Below are 26,993 nucleotides of genomic sequence, written 5' to 3' on the forward strand. Positions count from 1 at the left end.
CCACTGCAGAGCTCAGTCCCGCAGCACACATGCTAGGGGTTCCATTGCCATGGCAAATAATAACAGAGTAAGCGGGCAGCCACGGTGTGTGCCCCTGCCCACCGGAAATGCTTGGGGTATCACATCCCCCTTCCATATCCTCGCGATCGGATCAGTATACAAGACCACCACCCATTGTAAAAAAGTAAGGTCCAAAGCCCATGCTGTAAAGTACTGCCTTCAGATATGGACAGCCTAATGTGTCAGATGCTTTCTCCATATCGAGAGAGGTGGCCCATCCTTTCGTTCCAGTTCGTTTCACCCAATCCAAAACATGTAAAACTCGCCGTAGGTTGATAAAAGTATTACGGACTGGAATTAAAACATTTTGATCAAGGTGCATTAGGGAGGTAATAGCTGCTGTCAAATTGTTGGCTAGTAATTTTCCAAGCACCTTGTAATCAAGGTTTAGGAAGGACAGGGGTCTATATGACCTGAATCCAAAGGGTCATGTCCTGTTTATGCAGAACCACTATGACAGCCTCCTTCATGGAGGCCGGTAGCGCCCCTGCAGCTGGTGCGCTCTCAAACTTTAATGAGATGAGGCACTAAATGAGTGCAAGAGTGGGCATTAAATTCTATCGGGAGTCCGTCGGTGCCCAGAGTCTTCCCTTGAGCTATCTCAATAATTGGCTCCTGTACTTCTTCTAATGTTGTCGGATCACCTAGTTCCTGCCATTGTAGTGAGCTGATCATGGTGGTATGTGCCCGTGTTAAATAAAGTTGTGAGTGCTACCAGATCAGTCACTTGGGGTTCCCTGTACAACTCCCTATTGTATTTCTTGAACTCATTGTTAATGTATCCTTAGGTATTCAATCTGTCCTGTTGATAACTGGAGTGAGGTAATTGGGTGCTTGGGGGCTTCTGAGCACAGTAGCCACTCCAGTAAACGGCCTGCCCTGTCCCTGTCTACAGTGTAACGTGTGGACCACCAAGTAATGGGAGTATTCTCATTCTGTGGGGTGTAGTGAATCCCAGATATCCCCAACCTGCAAATCGCGTGTCCATGTGTTCAGGTGTTGTGAGACCAAGCACGGGTGGGCACCTTGAAGGGATGGGGAGGGAGGGTTTGATCTATCTATGGCCAAATCAAGCGCCACATTGTAATGTCCACAGCATATCGAGTGTACCGTTGGGTCCGTCAACAAAGTAAGCGTCAGTGTCACATAAAAAGCCTGTTGTCCCACAGCTGGGGCGTAAACTGCTATCAGTGCGAAGGGTGTACCATCCATTATGCAATTCACATAACAACCTACATGGTAGACCTTGGTGTGTGTGACTGTAAAGGGTACTCCAGGAGGCACCCAGATCAGTAAGCCACTGGCATAACTAGAACATGTAGTGCCATATACTCCTCCCTGCCACCTCCTAGCCAATCTAATCAGTTTCAGTGATGTAGGTGTGTTTCCTGAAGACAGGTGAAGTCAGTGCTACGTCTATTTTGGTATGCATACATTTTATGTCACTTAAAATAGGAGCCCATGCCTCTCACATTCCATGGGATAAAATTGTATGCTGGTATTGACATTTGTAAAAAACAAATGCAGGGAATGTACAACCATGATGCACTAATGTGTCTGTTATTCAGCCCCGCATCCAAGGCCACACACACTTCATCTATCCACAGCATAAACACACTTCCCTTCTCCAGGCACTCTGCAACGGTGCAGCAACCAGCCAAGAACCCTGTGATGCAAAATAACAAAACATGTGATTAGTCCAGCGGACCATTGAGGGTAGTCCGTGGTCACCATATCGAATTGTATGATACATGTCACTTGAGCAGTTCATTGATGCCATGCACCTCATACTGTGTCTCCTGACCCACCACCCCTAAAGTAACAGAGCAGTGGTGAGACACATATAGCCCCTTAAGCACTGGAGTATTGCCCAATCATGAAAAGGATTCAATTAATCAATCAAGTATTTGATGAGTGTGGCTTATCAGCCCGAGGACTATCCAGGAGCTGGGGTACAGTAAGCCCTAGTCAAAGAGCCATGTCTTAAGTTCTTTACTGAAGTCTGTGAGAGAGTGGGAGGTTCAGATATGGAGGGGGCGGCCGTACCAGGACTTGGCAGTGAAGTACGAGAAAGAACAACCTCCACCTCGGCTAGACCGGATGCGGGGGATGTGTGCAAGGGATGAAGATCGGAGGTGTCTAGTAGGCTGGTGGAAGGTCAGGCGGAGGCTGAGGTAAGAGGGTCCAGCATTGTGGATGGCCTTGTAGGCAAGGGTGAGGAGCTTGAATTGGTATCTCTTCTGGTCGGGGAGCCAGTGGAGGTTTCCAGGTGGGGGGTGACGGTGGCCCATTTGGGGAGGCGTTCTGTATGGTCTGAAGTTGTTTGATGAGGTGGGTGGTGGTTTTGACGTAGAGTGCATTTCCGAAGTCCAGTCGGCTGGTGACAATGGCTTGAGTCACTATTTTCCTGGTGCTGACGGGGATCCATCTGAAAATCTTATGAAGCATGCAAAGGGTGGGGAAGCAGGAGGAGGCTACTGTGTTGACCTGCGTTTCATGGAGAGTTGGTTGTCCAGAATGATGCAGATGTTGCGGGTGTGGTTGGTAGGGGTGGGGAAAGGACCGAGTGCCGGTTACCACCAGGTGTCATAAGGGGAGGTGTTGTTTCCAAAGATGAGAACCTCGGTCTTGTCTGTGTTGAGTTTCAGGCAGCCGGATCTCATTGAGTCAGTGACGTTGGTCAGGGCGTTCTAGAAGTTGCTCCTAGTGGTGGCAGTGTCTTTAATGAGGGAGAGGATGAGTTCGGTGTCACCTGCGTATGAGATTATGTTGATTCCGTGGGTGCAGACGATGTCGGACAAAGGGGTCATATAGGCGTTGAAGATGGTGGGGCTGAGAGACGATCCCCAGGGGACTCTGCAGATGATGGTATTGGGTTTGAAGGTAAATGGAGGGAGGTGAATTCTTTGTGTGCATTGTGATAGGAAGGAGGAGACCCACTTGAGGGTATTTCCTATGATGCAGATGTAGTGGAGTCTGGCGATGAGGGTGTGGTGAGATACAGTATTGAAGGCCGCTGAGAAGTCAAGGAGGATCAGGGCAGCTGATTCACCGTGGTCGAGGATGCCTCTGATGACATTGATTGTGGCTATCAAGGCGTTGTTGGGGCTGTGGTTGAAGCGGAAACCTAACTGGGTGGGGTCGAGTAGGTTGTTTTCTCCCATGTAGTAGGTCAGTTGGTGGTTGATGGCTTTCTCTAGGACCTTGGATGGGAAAGGGAGCAGTATGATAGGCCAGTAGTTCTTGAGCTTGCTGGGGCTGGCGGAGGGCTTCATTAGGAGGGGTTTCCCCTCGGTGTGTTTTCAGGCATTGGGGAATGTGGCAGTGTTGATGGAGGAATTGAGGATGGTGGTGAGTTGAATGCCGATTTCCTTCTGTCCTAGGTTGAAGATGTGGCGGTGGCAGGGGTCAGTCGGAGCTCTGGTGTGAATGGTGGTCATGATCGCTCTGGTGATGGACATGGTGAGAGGGATCCAGTAGGTGAGGTGGCTGTGAGAGTGAATAAGTTGGAGGGCTGTTGGTCGAAGTTGCTCTAGATGCCTGCTATCCTGTTGTAGAAGAGGTCTGCCAGAGAGTCGCAAAGGGCTTGGGATGGGTGGATCATGGTCTCCGTGGCAGAAGAGTGAGAAAATTCTTTGATGATGCTGAAGAGTTCTTTCGTATGAATGGTGCTTGCCTCTAAGCGGTTGGTTAGGGTGTCCTTTTTGGCTTCCTTGAGGTGGTGGTGGTACTTGCGGAGGGCTGATTTGAAGGTGGTGTGGTTTGAGGGGGTCCTGTCAGAGCACCGTCTCTCTCTAGTGGTTTGCATTTGTGTTTGAAGGCCCGGAGTTTGGGGGTGAACCAGCTGGCGTGTTTGGTGGGTCTTCTGGTGCTGGTCTTTTTCCTGGGGGTGACAGTGATGGTGCAATTGGAGATCCAGTCTGAGAAGTTTTGGACATCTGTTTGGAGGTTTTTAGAAGTGTGGGGTCTGTTGGTGGAGAATGCGGCCGTCCAGTTGGGTTTGGTGATTTTGTTCCAGCTGTGGCATGCAGGGGTGGGGGCTGTGATGCTGGATTGTGGTGGGCGATGTCAGAGGCTGAGGACTGGGTGAGCCAGGTCTCGGTGATGAACAGCATTTGAGTGTGGAAGAGGTGATGGTGTCCCATATTCCAGTGGCTGCAGAGGGATACAGATACGGAGGTATAATCCAAATAGATCAGCATTCATCGGGGTAACCACGGGGCTCTCTTGCAATGCATCTTCTAGTTTATCCGGTAGAGATCCCCTTATGGATTGAGTATATGTAATGTCTGGCAATCCAGTAATTATTTCTATTGTGGGAGATCCCCCATGAGTCAATGGAGCCACTACTTGTGCTCGCTCTTTTGCTGCCTGATCACGAGAAGGATAATAGTGTGTCTTATGGCTCTGTCGGCGTCTATTTTTCACCCGCATCCAACCAGCATCGGTTTCATGGCGGTCTCCCAGTGGATGTTCTCCCTTGGATTCTAGCCAATCTCAGGCTTCATCAGCAGTGTGAAACAAGAGCGCTTTATCACCAGTCAGGACCCGGAGATTGGCAAGGAATATCAACGCATACTTGATGCACGTTTGTTAGAGTTTAACTTTCAGGGTATAGTAGGAAGCTTGTCTCTCCTGAACATGAGCTGTATAGTTCAGGAAAATAGTCACTGATTTTCAACTAGCCACGGGTCTTCCGTGCGATCAATCTGCAGGTATGTTGTCTCTGTCATGGTAGTTGAAGAGACGTGCCACCACAGGACGTGGCGGCGCTCCAGGCAGCGGTGGTTGAGCTGGTACTTGGTGAGCGTGCTCAATGAAAAGTAAAAAGGTTGACATACTGCCCCCTAATACTGCTTGTGTTAGCCACTGCTCTAAATAAAGATCCAGGCTCTGGCCCCAATTTTCTTTGGTAACCCCACTACCTGTATGTTGTTTCATCCGGATCTCCTTTCTGCGTCGTCGACCCTTCGTTTCAAGACATCTGCTTCCCACTTTCATTCCTTCAGCATTCTCTGTGTGTCAGAAACTACTGGTTGTTTCTCCTAATGGTTTCTTCCTGTGCGGTCACTCATGCCTTTTGTTTGTTGTGCTCTTCCCGTCTGAGGCCCACATCTATGATCAGTGTGTCAACTTTTGGTTCTAGTGTCACCCGTAGTCCCTGTACAGCTCCAAGTATTTTGGCAAATTTAGCTTTGGTATCATGTAGTACACTCTCTTCCCTGGAAGACGACCCCGCCGTGGGTGTCTCCATTTTGGGTCTGTCTGGGGTCTGTTCTGTGTTCCCCATTTTAGCAGTTTTGGAGTGCAACGTCACATTGAGTTCAATGTCCTGGGCACCAAGGTGGAGAAAGCATCCACCACTTCTTCCCCCACCTCCTCAACAGAGTCCTTCCAGCTGTGCACTTTTCCTATGTGCCGTGCCACAATACAAAAAACAAAAAAAAAAAACTGGCTCTGTCCCTTTTCAGTTCTCAGATAGCAATCAAATAGACTCTCCCCAAGCCCTAGCCCCAGAAGCGTGCAGTTCCAATTGGCTCAGTAGAACGTGAATAAGTCATGCATAAGTTGTGCTTTAGAATTTCCCAAGCTGATCTCAAGCACGTCACCAAGGGTCAATCAGGGCTAGCAATGTAGGGTGGGAGGCCCACTTTTTATGTAAATGGACTAGAAATGAGAGAACATTGAGTAGTGGTAGGCTCATCAACGTGCCTGTGCAGCACACAGACGAGTGGTCGCTAGTGCGGGTTGTCACACATGGTGGGAGAGAGTGGAACCAAGCAGTAGCACCATCCCTATGGCAAGTTCCGCAAGATTCACAGTGGACGAAAGCCATTCATTACCCCATCAGTGGGTGATTCGGATCTCCTGCTGTTGCAGCACTTCTGGTGTTTTGTTGGGCATTCTTCTCAGGATGGAGGCACTTCTCACCAGATCTGTAGATGCCCCATGGAGAAAGCAGCTCTCGAAATATAGTTGCCAGTGAGGGACCCTGATGTCACATCCAGGGTCCCTCCAGTTCCTAATGTAGTGGTGTGCAGGAGAGTGCTCCCTGAAAAGCCCCAGGGGAAAAGGGTTGGTCGTGCGGCTTTGTTGCTGCAGGTAATTAGCACCGCATGGTGTGTGTCAAATGTTGCACGGGGGAGGGGCAGTTCCCAGAGTCATGCGCCCTTCCCAAGGTGTTCGCTTACTATTGCAGAGGTCCTGTGCAACCATCTTCTTAAGGCTGGTCAGTTTTGGCATGGCTGCTTTTGTATCGGCCGTGGTAGTCCAAACAGGGCTCAGAGTCGGACATCTTTAATGCCACAGGAAAACAACACCGGAGCGCCTATCCTCTGGCGGTTACCACTCTCCGCTGGTGTGGTTGTCGTCCGTTGCAGGATACAGAAGTACGTTTTAGGCCATGATATATAGGGGATCCAACAGAGCTCGCAATTATATGAGCGCTCCTGCCGCCATCTTGGCTACCTCCACTTATAGCTTTTAGAGATTAAACCTTATATAGTCGCCCAGGTCATGTACATGACCAGGAAGGAGGCAACTATGTCCGATTTACTTTGCTGACCATCATTTTATGTATAGTTAATTATTTTATGAGTGAGGTGGTAAGCTTATTGAAAGGTATTGCTGTGTTCTGAATATCACATCTTTGAGTTAGCCTTGGACTCCTCTGCTTCACTATCCTGAGAGAGTCAACAGCTAAAAGCGAGTACTTGGTCATCCAGTTTGGGAATCAACAGTATAGTGGTCCCAGGACACCAGTAATAAATGACTTCAACTGTCATAACCAGAGCTCATAACCTCTGACTACCCTTAGCCAACCCCCCCCCAAAGTCCCACAGCATCCCACAATGTCTCTTTCTACTTCTGATAGTTAAGAATTCCATATTTCTAGGAGTGAATGATTATCCGGTTCCAGGTATTCAACGGCTTTTGCTTTACTTCAGATCTCCTTCCCAGGCAGATTAAAATGTGTGGGATGAGAGATCACATCTCAAAGTTCAAATGAGAGCAATGGGCATGCTTTTTGCACAGTGTTTAGGGCAAGCCTATCAAACAACACAAACTCTCTGATTGCGAAAGGCCAGCTGTGCGCTTACAATGCTTGCCATTGTTTGGTTTTATTGTCATGCTCACTAGTTCAGCTCTCCAAGAAAGCACAGGTGTTTTCAAGCACTCTCTCTCTCTCTCTCTCTCAGTTGCACCACTAAAATACCATGCCTCCTCCGTTGCCCCCCAGGGCTGTGTTGCGCTGCACCACTCCAGCTTGTCTGTAAAAACATAGTAACAGGGATATTTTTGCTGGTGTTTGGTGAAGAGCAAATTTTAAGGGTTGTTTCTGCTTCATCTCCTGCATCTATATATTATAGGAAGCTTTGACACAAAGGCTTTTATGATGCTGAAGGAAGGGCCAGCTGCTGCACTCAGTTGGCTAAGAAGCAAATGGCTTAATCTTGTAGAAAGTAAAGTAGGCCTTAGCAAGTGTCTCCTTTCACATTCTGACACTTCCTTACTCATTTATATTCTCTTCAGAATGTACTGATTGAAAAGTATTTGAAAAATAAACAATGCAATTTATAAAGATAGGCAACATTTAATGTAACGTTCATTTTGTAGATACCAATAAAAATGTGTTTGCTTTTCCTCCAGTATTTTGATTTTGTTTTTACTTTTTTAAACAATAATTTACAAACACCAGCATAGTGAGCAGTTGCCTTTCCCATTAACAATGAGATACCTACTGTATATGCCAGTTCTCATTTAACACGCTGTTGCATCTTTCAGGCAACAGACATAAATGTATAAAACTGCTTCTGTTCTTGGTGGCAAAAGCTAGGAGCTCTTTCTTCTCACTTGAGTTTGTTAATGGGATGCAGATACAGAATAATTTGGCCAAAATGGTCTGTGTAAGGGGGAAAAGGAATGAGCAGAGGTGGGCATGTAGCATAACAAAGAGGCAGCAGCTACTGTCAAAGTATATATTTGTATTAAGTGCCCACCCACAATCTTCAGGCTACATACATACAAAGAGACCACCAACCCCTGAAGTACTCACAGAGGCAACACAAATGCTTTTCAAGCTTAGGGGAAGGAAAGGTTGCTGCACATATTTACCAAGGAAAGTTTGTAAATAGCCTCCCGAACCTTGGGGCGAGGAAAGAGCCATGGGGCCCTTGACTATCAGATAGCAACAACCCATGTTAAGGCCTGGACATGGAGTTGTCAACCATATTACAGAGAGACTTCTAATTCAGATGATCTCCAGAAAAATTGAGTACTGTGCAAGTGACAATTTCAAAATCATGTAGAGCACCTGGCAAGAGACTGCTGATGGGGTCTTCTGCAAGAGGACAACTCACAGGTGAGTCAGAAATGGTAAAATTGTGATTAGGGCAGCGCAGGGTTATTGCAAAAGGACCTTCAACCCTATAACCATCATGTCTTGCATGGTTGCAAACAACAGCTCAGTTGTTTTCTTAACTAAGACAGAGGGGCAGAACCTGTTAAACAACTGGAAAGCAGCATCACCCGGCCCACATTTGTTTTCTTCTGGCTTGCCGTATGTTTTTAAGCAAAGTGAATTCGGTAACATTTCACATGACTTTGGGTGCTCAATGATGTTTACAATAATTTGGGTTTGTGCCCAAAGTTTACTCTAACCACTAGTCAAAGGGGCCATCTTCTCCCGTGTCCGAGATTATGAGGTCACCAATGCTCGCTGTCTTGAAGGATGTTCGGCCATGACAATCTGCATTGTACTGTCCTGATTCCACAGTCTCTGGGTGAAATACTCCATCTTGTAAAACCAGGACCACTCAGAACTAGGGTAGCTGTGTTAAGAGAAACCTACGTGTTATATGAAGAACAATACTCCACCTGTAATTAAATACACAAATCTTCACAAATGCATCTGGCTCGTCAGCACTATTCCTTTCCCACAATCACCCAGGCGGATCCACATTGCATTGAAAGAGGCAGGGAGAGATTGGACAGGATTTTGTTCATGCCTCTTTTTTCTACGAACACAGACTTCCCTGTCTTTTATATCTCTGTGGAAGGTTCTTTTTCATCCCTGCTTTCTATCTTTGTCGCAGATATTATATCTTTCTCTTTCTAATTATGCCTTTTTTTCTCCCTCCTACTGTATGAAGTATGATCATGTAGTCCCCAAAAATGAGTATTTGTTTCCACCACCTGCACAAATAAAGCATTGCTGACTCGTTCCCCTATGGAAAAAAAGAGTCCCGAGGATGAAGACAAGAACAGGGAGGGTGAGTGGGCCAAGAAGAGGGAAGGTAGGGTAGTGTTTGATCACGAGGAGACACCCCATGAATTGGCTTTCCTTCTACTCGTTCTAAGCTACACATTGGAGACAACTCTTGTACATGAACATGGAATGTACGTGGAAGAACTAGGGAATATTTGGGATTGTGATCAAGGCTAAAAGAGGCGGGCTGTGAGGAGGAGTTTTGGGAGATGCAGAATTATATGCTTCACTGCCTTTTGGATTGGTTCGCGCTACATAAATATTACATTCATATATACGAACCTACAGTGGTGAAGCGGGAGAACATGGCATCAGCCATAACAGAGATGGCAGAAAATAAAAAACACACATAACAACAATGTCCTATGCAGCTTTTGTGTGGATTACACTCTATGGTCTGGGCATCGGGTGGATGTAAAGAGGGATGGCATTTGCAGGATGAGGCCTCGTGTTCTATTAGTTCTCTTTTTTAATGGGTGCCATCTGCCTGGTGCCATCTGGTGCGCAGGGAGAGAAACAGTGAGAAGCTGAAATGTGGGTGGGAATCAATGCTGAGGAATTTGCTGAGCGGTTGAGAGTAGTGAAGAGGGATTTCAAGTAGTAGAAAACAGCAAGGGTTGCATTTATACAAGACATGTATTAAGCAGTACTTTTGGTTAAGTGGAGATCAAAAGGAGGAGGGACTTTCTGACAGTTAGGTAGATTTGGACAGATGCAAGTGATGGTCACGGTGATGGAGAACAGTAACATCCCACTGTGGACAAGAATTTATGGAATGAAGATGGCTGGAAGAATGCCAATGTCAGGAGCATCAGTCCAAATCCCCTACCCATTGGGGATGCTGTTAAACCACTGGGAAGTGACAGAAGGCCATGACATTGTAAGCACAGTTAACCCACAAGCGAGTACGCTATGAATCTGCGCAATAGCCAGTAGTGTAGGTAGGAGAGATGAGGAAAGTAGGGGGTGTGAACCAAAGCCCATGCTATGCCCTAGCAAGCCCAAACAGGGAATTCACCAGAGTAAGTCGTCCTTAGTCTCTCCACCATTTACTTGGATAGCATGATGCCTAGAGAGGAAAGATTACAAAGGCCAGGAGAAGGAAGGACAGTGACAACTGTTAAAACGAGGGAGAATTCAAGGAGAGTTGGGATGGAGGGCAGGGCACAAGAGAGATTCAACAAAGTTCTGAAATGGTGAAAATAATACCATGTAACTAAACCCACCACATAACGGTCTCTGAGGAAATGAACCCATTATATAATACATACAATATGGTTTTAAAATATTCAAGCACAAAGTCATCAATAATTTTAAGCACGTAAAGGAGAATCTTGAAATGTAGCCACCTATCCCACAAAGAACTATAGGAGAATCACGGAGTCGGATGTCAAGCAGGGAAGCCTGCTATCTCTCACTCCATGGAACCATCTCAAGACTGGACAACCTAGAGAGCGACTCTGTGGGTAGTTGGTTAGGAGGAGAAAGATACAAGGTCCAGGCCACAAGGAGCACTCAACACTGACTAGAGCTGCTGAAGACAAAACTCAGAAATGACATCCACTATACTTCAGATAGCGGCCAACCTGGTGGGGCATGACCCAAGTGTTCTCATGGCCCAGTCACCTTTGTAGGGAGGTCAATCATTAGGTTACAGGATACTACAGAATTGATGATGAAAATGATTAAAGGACATGAGGGTGTCAGGTAGAATGATGTTAGATAGATATTATATTTGCTGGAGGTCCTGGACGGGCTTGACATCAACAAGAAGTAAAAGGGATGAGTTAGAGAAAGTTGGTCACGTTCATTTGAAGAATTATTCAAAAAAGGAGCAGGCAGGCAGCTGACAAAACGGCCATTGAGTGAGGGATTGTGGAAATTAAGACAGACTGGGATGGGGCTAACAGGAAGGGACATAGTGTGATCAGTTTGGAGGAGTTGAGGTAAACAATGGGATGAGGTTGTATCCAGATCTGAAACATTCTAATGAAGTTCCAATGCTGAGTTGAAGCAGTTTCTGATGTATGTGCCCTACACCGCCTCCAGTCGCATGCTCTTGTCCTCTTACTCGACAACCCTGCTCCAGTATCATAAGTTGGTCTCCATTCAATGCAATTGTGGACTTAGGATCCTGTCAAAGGAGTAAGTGGGGAGACAAATAGTGCTTGTGTGGCACTGATTTTCATTCACATTTATTAAAGTAGATGCTCATACTAGACACATTTACAGCAGAACAAATGAGTATTAGCAGGAGATTTACGCATCTAATAGTCCATCAGTGCATGAGACAGGGCTGGAACAGAATCTAGGTCCAGGAATGCCTGCATACGCAGTTGGAAGGAAATACTTGAAGAGTTGGCACAGTCCCGTAGTTAGAAGAGTCCTTATAAAAAGTAGCTTGGGTGGCAGTCACGATGTAGGCTTTCAGCCTCCTCTGGGCCATGCACTGTGGACATAAACTATGGTCAGCCTTATCCCCTTCACATAAACTATGGCCAGCCCAAGGCCCCTGAAGGCTCGATGCAAAACATCAGCCAGCCCCTTGGAGTTGAAGTAATAATGTACATTTTAGAGTCAGTCTTTTCAGAGTCAGACGTAAGCCATCAGTCAGTCTTGTTGAATATGGTATGGATGTAGGATGTCAGCAGTACTTAGTTGGTGCGGTCATAACGTAGGCATAGTATTGTAAGCTTCCGACGGTCCCCAAATCTTGGGCCCGAACACTTGCATTGCTGCCTTCCACTCCATGAATTTGCTCCAAGAAAGGCAAGCGGGCGTCAGGATCCTCATCTGAGAACTGTAGCAAACTGCCACCAGGATGTAAAACCCTAAAACATTCGGCCAGCATCAGGCCAGCTCTGGCCACCCCCTCCTTCCCTCGTAGCAGGGCATCCATGGTGCCTTTATCCAGCACCAGGTGAAAAGTGTGTGAATCCAAGTGGGCCAGATTTGTGGCATCGGCTTCCCTATAGTGCAGCTCAGAGCCAGGGTTCAATGGAATGGGAGCTGTAGTAGCAAAGTGTTTCTGCATGGAGTCAATGGCCACAGGGGAGAAATCCACACAGGAAATGTGGAGCGGTTGAGGAGAACCCTTGTACAACCCAAGCCCGAGGTCTGATGTCCCACAACCCACATCTAGGACGTGCCAATGTCCCATGTGCTTCTCGTTTTGCAGGAAGGTGTGCAAGAATCCTGCCACATGCTTGTAGCCAAAGAACCAGTCAAAGTGGCGGAATGTGGAAGGGCAGTTCTCCACATAGAAGCGGTCCCATGTGCTCTGCTTATGCATGTTGTGCTGCAGATCATCTGTAAACGGCAAGGAGAAAAACAAAATCAACCATGAGAACAATGTAAGTGTGTCATTCTATAGGTGTCTGATGGTACAATAGAGGTCCCCTTGGGCTGTTTAACAAATACTGAGTGAACCGTCTTAAATACAGTAACATTACACAGAATATATTAAGAAAGCTCAGGCAACTGCCATTAACCAATGTGAGACACTCGGCTCACACCATGGCATGGCTAGTTATGTATCTATAAAATATAAGAATGAATGACTTTTAGGAGGAAGACCCAACCAGCCTTGTCTGGCTCAACAAGATGCTCCAGTGTCTGAATCAAAGTGGACGGGATTAGTGGATGAGTTAGTGCATGGGTACTTGCATACATTTTCTCAGGGGCCAAAAAGTTTGGTCTGTGATGTGCCCGGGGGCTGCATTGATGCCAGGGCAGTGGCGGTCAGGTGGGGTGGCTGGGGGGGGATTGGTGGCAAGATAGGTGTAGGAGAAACGAAGGCTATAAAATCTAGTGGCTGAAATAAACAATGGGAAACCAGAAAATCTGGAATTAATCCTGGCTTACCCACTTTTCTGAATTCTGCGATCCTGGGCAATTGTTTATTATCACTTCCCCTCCTTTTTCTGCATTATCACATATAAGAGGACTTTGAAATACATGTTTCATGGTGTGCACTGCACAAAACCTGCTTCTGTGTTTCATTTTAATAAACTATAATGTTTTTCATGTATGATAGGAACGCAGGCCACCCATAAAGTGCACATACCAAGTGATTTGCCTCTTTAATTTACTATTGGTGGTGTTCTCAGGGTAAGGGGAAGAATTAATGTTTCCAAATTTATGTTATGTTTGAAAACTATCACTTTTAAATGAATACATCTCAATGCACTGATAAAATAAATTGTACTAAGGTAAAAAAGTGTTAACTAAATACACTTTTTTAATTTTAAAGAGACTGTCTTAGTTTTACACTTATGCTGCAAGATGTCTTTAAAAATGAAGATGTTTCTAAAGTAAAGTTCAGGAGTCCGTAGTTATTTCCTTTCTTTAACACCAATTAATTTTGAAATAAATGACTGTGTGTCTATTTAATATTTTTATTGTTAGTACGGAGTCAAGCAAAGAGCTGCCCAGTGCTCCTGTTGCCTAGGAGGCCGCATGTAAAGGTCAGAGGGCCCCCGCATGAATATGAGAGGTACTCTATCAATGAGGGACCAATGACTACTAACGCAAGTTCCTCTTACATAATGACCACCTGCCCTCTAGTCAGAAATAACAATTTGCTCTACTCCATTGTCATTGGCATCACCTAGGCTTGCCGACTAAGATAATGGGATTTGATAGCTTGCTGTCCCCAAACTCTGTTGGGAAAAGAGTATGTACATAAGGCCTTCATTAAATTGTCTGTCTCCAATGAACCAAAGCCCTCCTGGCTGCTACTGTCACATCGGGAATTCCAGATCGAATAGAGAACATTCCGATGCTCCGCACCCTCCACTAATAAACAGTTCTTCCAGATGCACAAAAACACTTGCAGGGCAAGTGGCAAAGAGGGCTCACTACAGTAGCTTCTTGGAGACATCATGGCAGGAGTCAGCTTCTATCAGCCTTCACCAACTTGTCATAGAAAGGAAAGTGCACAACCCCGTCAGTTATCACCCCGCAGTGCGCTTTAACTGGTACCCCACAGGGCACCATCTCTAGGAAGGCCTCGGAGTCTCAAACAAAAAGGGGATGATGGGCTGTACATGTCTTAGACACATTTGTCATTAACACAAACTCCAAGTAAGGTATTTTTTAGGGGAAAAGGTTGAGGGGGTTGGGAAGTCTGCATGGATACACTTGGGTGCTGGGGGAGGAAAGCACTAACTAGGTAATCTGCATCTAAGGCACTTTGGCCCTCATTGCAACCTTGGCAGGCGGCGTTGAACCCCCAAGCGGCCGCCTATGCGGCCGCAAACCCCACCGGCCGCATTTCAACATCCCCGCTGGGCAATCGGGCGGAAACAGAGTTTCCACCCGCCGGCCCAGCGGGGATGTCGGCCGTAACATCCTAGCAGGGTGGGGCTGTGCCTGGGGACCCCACGACTCCCCTTCCCGCCAGCCTTTCCATGGCGGTCTCTACCGCCATGGACAGGCTGGTGGGAAGGGGAGTCATAATCCCCAGGGCAGCACTGCAAGCAGCGCTGCCCTGGCGGATTATAAACGCCGGGACAATGATGGCGGTAAACCGTCGGTCCCAGCGGTGTGACCGTGGCGCTACCGCCGCGGCCAAAATATGGCGAAGTGTACCGCCAGCCTGTTGGCGGTACGATCGCCAATTCAGCCCTGGCTGTCTTTGACCACCAGGGTTGTAATGAGGGCCTTAGTCTTTCAACCACATCCTATATTCTCACTTGCTCATACTCCTGGTTCTCAGCCTTCAATCAGGGTCTCCTCAAGAGGGTGGTTGCATCTACACCTCAAATTATTTTTTAGCCTGGCAGAAGCAACAGATGTAACAGTCCAGAAATGCAAGATCTGCATACATACCTCACAGTGCAAGTTCTTTATGATGGCTCTGCGTCATTCCGATCAGTCAACATAATCATTTGCTGGCTCATTGTCAACCCCTGATTCTTTACTTAGTGCCACTTGGGCTTGCATTCTAAGCTCATCCCGTTGCCCTAATGGCTCCCCCACATGACAGAACCCAAAGTTGACTGAGTTTGAAGTGTGAATGTTACAAATAACTAACAGACACTGCTGAGACTCATGGGTTTGTGGTTACATTGTATACCACAAAGGATGACCCACACAACAGTGTAAAACCACAAGTTACATCATAATATTAAGGAGCGGAGATAAGTGCCTTATTTGTTAAAAAAAATAAAAATAATTATATGTAAATAAAATATAAGAAAATGTTGGAACTCAAAGTTTTTCTTGGGAGCCCACCAGTGCTACTACCGAATGATGAGTTTGCTGAATTCCAAGGCAGCCTAGTCTTGATTCCACCTCATGGCTTAAACGTCTACCACACCAAGTTTGCTGTCTTTTTATCTCACTCTCCCAGGTTTCTTTTCATCCTGCTTCTTACGTTTGTTTTCTTAAGTTTCTCTTCTTCCTTTTCTGACCTTCTTTTTAGGCCGAACGTAAGCGTTCGACCTCTTGTATACTTAAGTATACTACTGTGGACTCACAGCGATTAATTTGCTTGTTTCAGTCCCATTTAAAACCCCTTCCTTGCTAGTGGTCAGTTATGCCTCTTTGTCCTGGCTTTTGCTCTTTGGAAGCAGGGACCAACTACTGTATAAATACACTTTGTCCTGTTTAGCTCTTCTGTAGGGGACTTTTTGTTTAGTTTTTGCCTGCTCCTCTTACACTGTGGGTGTGTGTTCCAGAGCAGCCACGCTTTCTCGAGCAAGTCCTCCAACAGGTCTCCCTTCCCCTCCCCCAGCTCCCTCTACAAACATAAAACCAACAGCAGAGGTGGCATTTCCAGGGCCATCTCGCCCTCACTCTCTTTGTCTTGTTTAAGTGGCTTCTACAGGGAGTGGCTTGCTCGTTTTTCAGCCTGTCTCCCTTATCCGTGGCACTGCTTTATGCTTTAACCCCTCTGCCCTTGTCTGTTTCTTTTCAACTATGATGCATTTCTCAGTAAAGTTGTTTGTAAGAAGAAGCTATTTTTGTAATTAAATTAACATGCACAGCTTTTTTTAATTCCCCCTTTTTCAACACAACCAGGGAAAATAACCTCTCCCTCTATGCAATTGTAAAGGACCAAAATAAAGGGGCACCCTTTATATTTATGTTTTAAAAATGTGTACTATTGCTAGAACTGATGCCAGGGTAGGTTGCTTTCCAGACTGGAAGCACACAAAAGAAGCTTAGGGTCACACTTGGGAGTTTGGATAAAAAATATGTCAATGAAAGCCAGAGTTGGCAACGCAGCACAGCCTTTCAACATTCACCATGTAAACATCGCAGTCAAATCGTGCACCAAAGTGTCTCTGCAAATATTAAAACCACAAACCGAAATTGTTGTCTAAGTTAACTATTCAATACACTGAAACTCTACTTTCAGACCAGGTGGGTTTAAATTCTAAGTTAAAAATGTTACACAAACCTTTCTGCATGTTTTGTTTCATTCCAATGATAAAAACAATTTCAAAAACTGCGGGAAACTTTTGGTGCATTATTGAGCTAAACAAAATTTGAACATTTTGCCAAAACAACTTACGAGATATAATATATTCAGATTGCTTCACATTTAAACATTTATCAAAACAATTATTTGTTAGCAAAAGTTTCTTAAAGCTTCTTCTCAACTCCCTCCCCCCTCATCCACATGCTCGGGAAAAGCAAACACTCGGCGTGAGCTTGCTGATCTTTACTTCCCCATGGCTGCTTTGATATAAACAGGGCTGTAATGGCATCCGAAGCAGCACAGGAGAAAGTGTAGCCGCCTGCTTCTCTTCCAGACAAAACAAACTGGTGAGTTCAGAACTTCTCCAGTTCTGACAAGAATGCTTTCCCAGACAACAATGCTGGGCTTGCATCACTTGTTGTCTCTACTTCTAAGTCCACTCACCTGCAGAGACTATTAAGTGTCTCTTCCAGTTCTTCCAAAAGTCGGGCGCCTCACAAAACACTCTGCCACGATGGACCCGCTACTCTAGCTCTAAATCGAGGAAATGCAAGATCTATTGCATTGCAAATGCTTGTTTAGATTTGGCATTACACCAGACCGTTTGATTTTACTACAATTTTATGTGTAATACACTTACTTCAAGAGGCTTTCAGTCACCTTTCTTCATGGTCTATTGTGTCATTCACATTTTGCTTCGAGCCACTACAGCATGCAGCATGGGGCAAGGGGTCAGCCTACTTCAGCCACTAGTTAACTTCACTTTGAGTGACTGCATTTTCCTCTTTCACCAAGAGCGCATCCACACAAAATGTAGTTCCCTTTATTGCCAGTGTTTTTGTTTTGACTTTATAATTACTTTAGTGTTGCTTCTGTGTTCAGAACCTGAGGAGAAAGCAAGGCCATTCTACCAGTTATGACCACAGGCTTTTCCTGTCTCCTGCCAATTCTTATGTTTATCTGACTGCTGGTATTTCTCCACGTAACAGACTGAATCCATTTGAAACTGCTCTGTATTAAGTTATTCTCTTTTTACTATGTAGGCAGTGCACAAAGCTTCAATATTTTCCCATGTGAATCCATAAGTGGATAATTCTTCAGAACATGTTTATTCTGGATTCAATTTCACCAATGGTTCTTTAATAATCGTTGCCTACAAAGAAAATCAGCCTCGATCATGTTTAATTTGTAGCAAATGTAACAGTTTTGTTTATTTCCCTTATTTCTTTCCTTCTACCCAATTTATTTCCTTCTTCCTTTCTTTCTTGCTGTCTACCTTTCCTTCTCTCTCCTTTTTTCTTTCCTTCCATTTTCCTCCTTTTTCTTTCTTTACATCTTTCTTGCCATCTTTCCTTTTTTCTCTCTATCTTTAATTTTTCTTCCCATGTGCCCTTATTTTCTTCCTTGTTTCTTTTCTTCAAATTACTTGCCTTTCTTCATTTCTATTCTTTAGTTTTCCTTTTTTCTCCTTTCCATCTCTCTTGCGTTCTTTCCTTCATTACTGCTTTAATTTTTTTCTTTCTTTCATTCCCTTTTCTTTTTCCTTTCTGCCTTTTTTTAGTTTTTCTTTTCTTAATTTTATCTTAGTCTTTCCTTACATCTTTCCAATATTCATTCTTTTTTCCTTTCTTTTTCATTATTTGCATCATTCCTTCCTGCTTTCTTGTATTCTTTTCTTTTTCTTTCTTTCCTTCTTCCCATTCTTTTCTTGCCTTGTTTCTTTCCTGTTTACCTGTCTTTTCTTCCTTCTCTACTTTGTTTATTTCCATCATTCCTTCCTTCTTTTCTTCCCTTTTTTCTGACGTTCCTTCTTTCTATACTGATTTATTTTCTATCTTTTTTGTGTCTTTCATTACTTCCACCGCTCTTGCCTTCCTTCTCTCTTTCATTCTTTTTCCTGTTTTCACTACTTTTCTTTATCTCGCCTTTCTTTCCTTCCTTTTTTAGGTCGGGCATCAAGTGCTTTTCAACCTGTCGTAAGTATTCTGTGGGCTTCTGTGGAACTATTCCAGCAATTGGCAGCACTGTGTGCCATAGGCTTCCGACTTGTGCTGGTCTGTATTAAGCTTTGGCTCATAAGAGAAATGACATGCTCAGCACAATTTGATCTACAGTGATGTTGTAGGATGGTGCTCGGCCAGAGCTGCCACTATGAATAAGAGGCACCAATTTATACTGTACATTTTGGGTACATTTCAGCACCAGAATCCAAAATCAGAGCAAAGTCAACTGGGAGGCACATTATCCTTACACGTGTAAGAACACTGAATCAAGCACTTTATAGAGTATCTAAATGAGATAGATTTGGTGATGCTGTTCGATCCTATTTCACAGAGAGTTGCTGCCTCTGGTGTTCCTTTGTCACTAGTTTGGGCTTTGTGATTATCTTCCACTGAACAAATCTGGGCATGGGCCCCATGGTAAATCCGTTTACAGCATTAAAACTTTACAGTCATCCAGGTCACGCATCTGACCAGGAAGGAGACAACTACATTCGATATACTTTACTGACCATTCCTTTATGTAAAGTTCATTATTTTATGAGTGAGGTGGTAAGCTTACTGAAAGCTGTTGCTGCGTTCTGAATATCACTTCCTTGAGTTAGCCTTGGACGGCTCTGCTTCACTGTCCCGAGTCTCAAGTGCTAAAAGCGAGCATCTGTTCATCCAGTTTGGGATTCAACAGTACTGCGGTCAGAGCTCAGTAATCTCTAACTAGCCTGAGCCCCCTTGCCCCCGCAGCCACCACATCCCACAATATTTACTGTCTCGCTCGACTTCTGATGGTAAGAATCCCATAATTCTGGGAGTGAATGAGTATCCGTTGCATACAGGTTTCAGGCATTCAAAGGATTTTGCTGTGCTTCATCTTTCATTGGCAGGCTGAATAAAAACGTGTGGGCTGAGGAGAGATCGCATATCATAGTTTGAAATGGTCATGCATCTGTTCAGATTTTAGGTCGAGCCTACCAGACAGCGAAAGGCCAGTTGTCAAGCTGCAGTGCTTACCACTACTGGGCTTTATTGTCACGCTCATTCACTGAACACACCAAAAGAACACGTGTTTTCCAGCCCTTTCTCTTGGGTGTCGCCTTACAGGAACAGGGATATTTTCCTTGTGTCTGGCAGAAGAGCACAATTAAAGGGTTGTTTTTGTTTCATTTTCTGCATCCATATTACAGAAAGCTTTGGCACAAAGACTTTTATGGTGCTGAAGGAAGGGCCATCTGCTGCACTCAGCTGGGTAAGGAGCAAATGGCTAAATCCTGCAGGAATAAAAGTAGGTCTTGGCAAGGGTTTCCCTTCAGATTCTGACATCATTATTCTTTTTAAATTCTCTTCACAGTTTCTCGATTGAACAGTGTTTGAAAAATAAACCATCACATTTATAAAGATTGAAAACATTTATTCGTTTGGAGATACCCTAAGATATGTGTTTGCTTTTCCTACAGTACTATGAAATGTTTTTTCTGTTACTTTTTTACACAATACTTTACAGACGAACACCGGCATCCTTGCATATAATAATCCTGTGTGGCCCAGCTTGCCTCTCACACTAAAAAGGCAATACCTTCTGTCTTTGACAAGCTCTTGCATCTTTCAGGCGACGGACATAAATAACTGTCTAAACTGGTTGCCACTGTGGCAAAGGCAAGGAGACCTTTCTGTTCACTTGAGTTTCTTCATCAGATACAGCCAGAGAAAAATGTGGCAAAAAAATTTCAAAAATGGTCAGGGTAACGGAAAAAGGAATGAGAAGAGGTGGGCATCCAACACGACAAAGAGAAGGCAGCTACTGGCAAGGTATATATTTGTATTAAGTGACAACCCACAATCTGGAGGCTACATACATACATACAAGGGGACCACCAACCCCTCAAGTACTCACAGAGGCAAAACAAATATTTCTCACACTCCGGGGTGATGAAAAATTGCACCATGACATGCTGCACATATTTACCAAGGAGAGTTTGTAAGCGCCCTCCCCAACATGGACCCCATGACTATCAGACACCTAAAACCACCCATCAGTTATGTCATGGCCTGGACATGGTGTTGTCAACCATATTACAGAAAGAGTTCCACTTTTGAGGGACTTCCTTCTCCAGAAAAGTCTGGTACTATGCTGGTGACTTTTCCAAAATCATGTAGAGCACCTCAGGGATGTGGAATTCCGATCGCCAAACGCCCAGGACAAATTGTTTGGGGTCAAGGGCAACAAGTTTTCATGTTTATTTTGTCCTTGGGACAAGTAGGCTGAACCCCCTACAGCACATACCCTTCGGCTGCCAGTTTACAGAGAAGGGAACCGTCTGCGGTTGAGAGAATATTTGTGTCCATATGTTACTGCTGTTCGAATTTGTATTTATGGTTCATTAATGAAAAGACTTCATTATTAGGGTAAGCGCTGTAAATAAATATTTTAAGGTCAAACTACACTACTGATAGAGGTTCCAGTAAAAAAAAAAGTGTATGACATATTTGAAAAGTTTAACAATATGAGGCTAAGTATAATGCTGCCAGAATGCTCTCTGATTAAATGCAAATGTTTGCAGAAGCGTGTAAGCAAAATTGAGGATTCTTTGCTTTCAAAATAAAAAGTGCGGAAAAAAAGGCAAGTAGGAAAAAAAACACTTAGCTACTATGGCACTTTAGGTGCTATTTTTCTGATGGGTCATTTAGTAAAATGTGTTGATGCATGATAGTATTTCCCAAAAATAATCCTAATGGAAAATCAGTGTAACCATTTTCAACAAGATTATGGGAAGCATAAAAATGAACAAGCACTGGCAAAGGCAACTGATCTGAAAATGTTTGTCGGTCCTTTTGGTTCGGCAATGCGTGTCTTGTTTTGACATGGCTTTTGTAACACTTTATTGTTGTGGGAGCTGCCAAGCCCTCACCATTGTAACAAACATTGGCAAAAAGAAAAAAATTTTTTGGTGGCAAAAAGCCACTGGTGGCATAACAAAGAAACCACAGTCCCCCTCTAGGTGGGCCCTCAGCACAGCATCTGCCCCGAATGAGTCTGGAGAGGAGGGCCCTTCCATGTTCTTTGCGGGGGGCTCCAGTTTTGTTGCATCACTGATTGCCACAGTAGTTCCTGGAACTGAACAAAACTACTTTGTGTGCCAATATGCTCCTTGTGGAAGAGCAGAATGTAATCATTCACAGTAAAGCCAGCCGATAGAGAGAAATAGAAATTTAGCAAAAATAAAATGTCTTTGTTAATGCCAGACCTAATTAGGGACCCAATTCTTACAGAAAAGTCACAAAAGTGCACCCAATGCATATGTCCTTCAATTAGTGGCTTTCATGAATTCACAAAAACTTAGAAGTAGACCAGGAAAACGTACTACTAGAAAATATTTGTGAACTGTATTTTAGCACGAGCAATTATGCATCTGTAGATTTGCTCATGTGAAAATCTATTGAGCGTTTACAAGTTCACTTTCCCTCCAACCATTTTTTCCCCCAACCCTGGAAGAACTTCTACTGTCAGGAGTAAATTGCCAACCTTTTTCATTATGGGAAAAGATTAGAGAAGAGCTGTTGAAAATCTGTAAAACATGCAAGTTAATAGGTTTGCTGACTCAAAGGCATTCCAGCCCTGGAACTACTGTGTACTGCTTCCTTCGGTCCCAGTATGTAGATCTGTGGAAAGGTGGCAAAATAAGGAAATTGCTATAGTAAGGATTAAAATTGCATGTATTCAAGCCCTTCTATAGTAGTGGTCCAGGAATAATCCGAGAGGCTATTATCAGAGCTCTTGCATAATGAGATTGCTGCCATTATTTGTCACCGCACTACATGGTACTATAGGGACAAGTAGATTTTTTTTACTGGACAAATAGATTTAAGAAGCAACCTGTCCCATGGACAACTAGACATTTTATTAAATTCCACACAACTGCACCTGCTAGGAGACCACAGACACGTGTTGTCTGTGCATGTAAACTCCCAGGTCAGTCAGAAATGGTAAAATAGGGTGCAGGGCAGCACAGGGTTAACTCACCAGGGCTTTCAACCCTACATTCAGCATTTCTTGCATGGATGTAAATAACAGCTCAGTTCTTTGGTCATTAGGCCTGAGGGACAAAAATCCTTACACTGCTGCAAAACAGTATCACCCTGCCTCTATCTGATTTTTCTAGCATGACATAAATGAGTTTTAGGACTTTGGAGTTGTACCCAAAGTTGACTCAAAGCATTAGTCAATGGTGGCTTCTTCTCCATTGTACAAAACTATGAGGTGGCTGATGGTCGCTCTCGTGAAGGTTGTTCAGCCATGACAACCTGCATTATATTATCTCTGTGGATTTCATCCAAAGAATCTGTAGGTGTGTACAAAGCTGGGGAATATAGATTGCTTCCCTGCCAACCATACCTCCTCCCAGCAACAGCGCACGGGCTTCTTTTGGCCCTAGTACACACTAGGTGCCACTTAGCAAACCGAAACTATTTGTTGATGGAGTATGGGTGCAATCCCACTGCACTGACCATTTGTTCCTGGATTCCGCCAACCACTCTGCTAACAGCTCGAAATGTACATTCTGTCCAGATCTAATGCTATGTGTATTTAACCACAGTCTCCATGTTTGACCATCAACTCCATTTTGTGAAAATGATTTCATTTTGTGCCCAGCTATGGTTGCAGGGCAGCACAGATTTTCTTTCACACAAAACTTGTTTTCCACAGAGAACTTATTTTTCTCTTCTCATACTGTGCTGGAACATGTTATAGGGGATGCGGACTAGATACAAGTGCACAAGCTTGAGAATGTTTTCATTAGAGAAAAGTATGGTTCTGCCTCAGAAGTAAGCATGAGGAATCTGGCCTGCTCTCTTGCATGTTTTTGACATGGACGAAGTACAGCCAGAATTAAAATTCATAACAGACGGGAGTGGTTTTCTAGAAATCTCTCCTTGAGCTTGTTTTAAGGTATAAAAGACAGAGAGACTTGGCAACAAGACAGGAACTCGCATGTGGAGCGGACACGCTGCCCAGGATCTCTTTGATCCCAATTCGGGGGTCTCCCGCCTTGTTTGACCCCAGCTCACCCAGTCTGGCTGGCAAGGATGATGAAAAAAAAACATTGGTGAAGCAATTTAGATGTTTTTTACATATATATTCACTGTTGCTGCATTGCACATTTCTTTATGTGGTTGCTTAATTGTTGTGATTATTCTTGTATATCCACAAGTTTTACTTCATTTTAGTTATATGCTTATTTTCATATATTTGCGTGCCTTTTATTTGATATCTGGGCAGTGCCTTAATAAATATATTCATTACTCAGACAGAGTGCTGTATTATTTGGCATTGTGTCCTCTTAGTTTGAGCCAGAGCAATACACCAGACAAAGTGTGGTCAAATTCTTAAGAAAGCCTGGTCTTTGGTAGAATCTACCTTTGCGCTAGCATATCATAGAGGGATAAATACTAGCCCCATCCAATTAATCGGTGCACTTTGTCTAGGCATTAGGAGACTCAAGTCACCAGACTGGAAAAAGGTTTGACAAGGGCAGGATTCTATTCGTTGCGTGTTGTTGTTAGCGAGCTCAATATACAAGTGTAAGGCTCTTGAGAAATTCTGCTACTGTGATTTATCTTAGAAGAAGAGGAAACTCTACTAATCAGTCAGAAGAGAAGAGCAGGGCCCTGACGCAATAAATTCTTTCTGGGGGTCTTGTGGAGAAATAAGCAATGAAGTTGTGGGCCCTTCGGCAAGGCAGAAACCTCCTGTGTTGTAGAATTATATCAAGGCTTGTGTGATATAGTGTGATATGTGGGAGAAGGTGACATAATATATAAAATAGGGTAAATGTGAACACTGACTGGCCAAAATGTTTTGCGCATAGATGGTTTTGATATGAAGTATGTTACTCTCAAAAGAGAACCCGACTTAGAATGGTAGAATACCTAGCAGCTCTGTCTGGTAACATGAAAGTCATTTTCTGTGAGTTACACACAGGGCAACTGAAATGGTGTGCTTTTAGTATCCTTGTACACTTTTTAAGGTATGTTACTGTGACTGGGAAGGGTGCTTGTCAGATTCCATTTGGGTTTGGGGGAGGGGGAGAAATCACAGGAGAGACAGGGGCTACTCAGCCTCAACCGTGGTGGCTGAGGTTGTCTGCCACTAGCATACTTTGTCCATCTGATCAGGGCTCTGGAAACTGGGCCAAGTACAAACCTTACCACACTTGACTCTCAAGGTAGCAAGAGAGGGCAGGTAGAGGGCTGTAATCAGAGGTAACAAACAGTTAAGTGCTACACCCCATTCTCCTTAGAGCTATTCTCCTTCCCGCTGTGGTTGGGTTTCTATTTCTAAGGTTTGCTATGATATACGGAGAAAGCAAGGATTAAGCATGGCTGCAGATAACACAAAGGAGATGCACTTGTTAGCAAAGCAACTCAGTTCAATGTCTTTTTCAAACCTTGGTTAAAAAGTCTTAAGCAGCACTGTGGACTTGCCCACGTGCATCAGTCTGTTTCCCCCTACGGAGGCTAAGCCCTGCGTTTACCTGTTCTTACTTTATTTGCAGTGCAGGCTGTTCGGAGAGATGCACTCCCAGTCTTTTGGCACTGGTCCTTTCTTCAAAGGGCTGCAATGCAGCTCTGTTTGGGCTACAGTTCGCAGATTCCCTACGCAGGTCTGAGTGGTCAAACCAATCTTAGACAATGCCCAGACTTGTGGCTGGCTGCACAGTGGTGATAGGTTGTATTAGTTACTGCGTCTCGAGTTTCTTCACAATGTCGTCACTCTGTGGCAGTTGAGGCTTCCGGGCTCATCCAACCTTAATCCTTCAGTGACATCATCCTTTTTGAGTACTGGTAACAGCTGCACCCATATATTTAGCCCATGTCAGGCTGCTGTGCAAGACAAGAATCTTGATACAGGTCACTCTGGGGTTGCACAGAGACGTTGAGAATCTCTTTGCAGCACTCCAGACTCACTCTCTTTTTTGGTCAGATTCCACTGGGGGTGCCACTTGTCGGGAACAGGCTGTTTCCCTCCTCCTGGACAGTGGCTCCTGTTACCAGGCCAGGCACATTTATTTCCTTTCTCAGCAGGTAGGTTCTACAGAGCACTCCCTTCCTTAGTCTGGAAGAGCTTGGAACAAATGGCAGAGATGTGGATCATACTTTTACACACATATTCCAGGCAAAGGAGGTGGATTTGTTGTCTAAAGCTTCAGAACCAGTTTGATGTGGTTGTCTTTTAAGTGCCCTTTCCAGTTTGCTCTCCATTCACAGGCTTTGTGTAAAGTGAAGCTTCTCAAAACATGTAGCACTGAGGCTGTTTCTGAACTGGTTCATCCACAAAACAGGCACAATGAAGTGTAAGGTTTCTACACTGGGCGGTCATCAGTCTCTCTCAAGCAGTGATCTAGGATAGACAAAAGGACAGGCCTGGCCCCAAGCATTCTCCACCTGAACAATACAAACTAAAGTCTCACTCTTCACCCCTACCATCTTGCAAATGGCAGTGCTTTGATTTATTGAGTCAGTTGATGGATTGTTGAGTTTGTGTCCACCATACTATGTACATGTCAAACATGTAATTGCCCTTCCTCGCTACCATGAGCACTTGGCCTGGTTCACAGACCCATAGTAGTACAGATCCAATGATACCACGGGGAACCAAAATCAACCACCATGGTTGAGACCCAGTAACCCCTGTCTGCCCTACAGCACCCCAAATGTGGATTGATACTGTATCTGCCAGGTCAGTGACACTTACTGAAATCATAGCACAGCTATAACCTCTGAGCTTGCTGCTCCAACTAGTCCATGTATTTGATGACTTCCAGTTCCATCAGAACATGGGAGACCAAAGCCTTTTGGGAGGGTGGCAGATGATGACTATGTGGTGGGCTGAGTGAGCAATGTTCTGTGTAGAAGAGGCAACAGTAGGCAAGTACATTTAGTACTACTCATTGGGTGTGTCTCATTTTAGAGTACAGTCTTACTCAATAATTGAGAGCCTACTATTGCTAAATAGGTGGTGGTCTCTCACCATGGAGAACAATCTCACACAAAGGTTGTCATTGTCAAATCTTGGAATACAGTTTTATTATTTTAGTGAGAGATTCAAATATTCCAGCATACCCTCACTTTGGGCATCTCACACCATGGACCACAGTTTCCCTAACAAAGTGTTAAGTCTATCTATTGAAGCACATTTTCACTCAACATGTGTATGTATCGCAACTTAGAACACAATTTTACT

The 26,993-nt window shown here is 44.5% G+C and overlaps 1 protein-coding gene across 2 annotated transcripts in view; it reads right to left on the reverse strand.

The window, feature by feature from the left end:
* Positions 1-11,496: 11,496 nt before the first annotated feature.
* Positions 11,497-26,993, reverse strand: part of CSKMT (citrate synthase lysine methyltransferase) — a 60,255-nt gene continuing 44,758 nt past the window's right edge. For both annotated transcript variants that reach the window (XM_069207032.1, XM_069207033.1), the window contains one exon: positions 11,497-12,637. In XM_069207032.1, coding sequence (XP_069063133.1) covers positions 11,973-12,637 — 665 coding nt within the window. In that variant the 3' untranslated portion in view covers positions 11,497-11,972. The remainder of the gene's footprint in view (positions 12,638-26,993) is intronic.

The sequence above is a fragment of the Pleurodeles waltl genome, chromosome 9 (assembly GCF_031143425.1).
Source record: "Pleurodeles waltl isolate 20211129_DDA chromosome 9, aPleWal1.hap1.20221129, whole genome shotgun sequence".
Lineage (NCBI taxonomy): Eukaryota > Metazoa > Chordata > Amphibia > Caudata > Salamandridae > Pleurodeles > Pleurodeles waltl.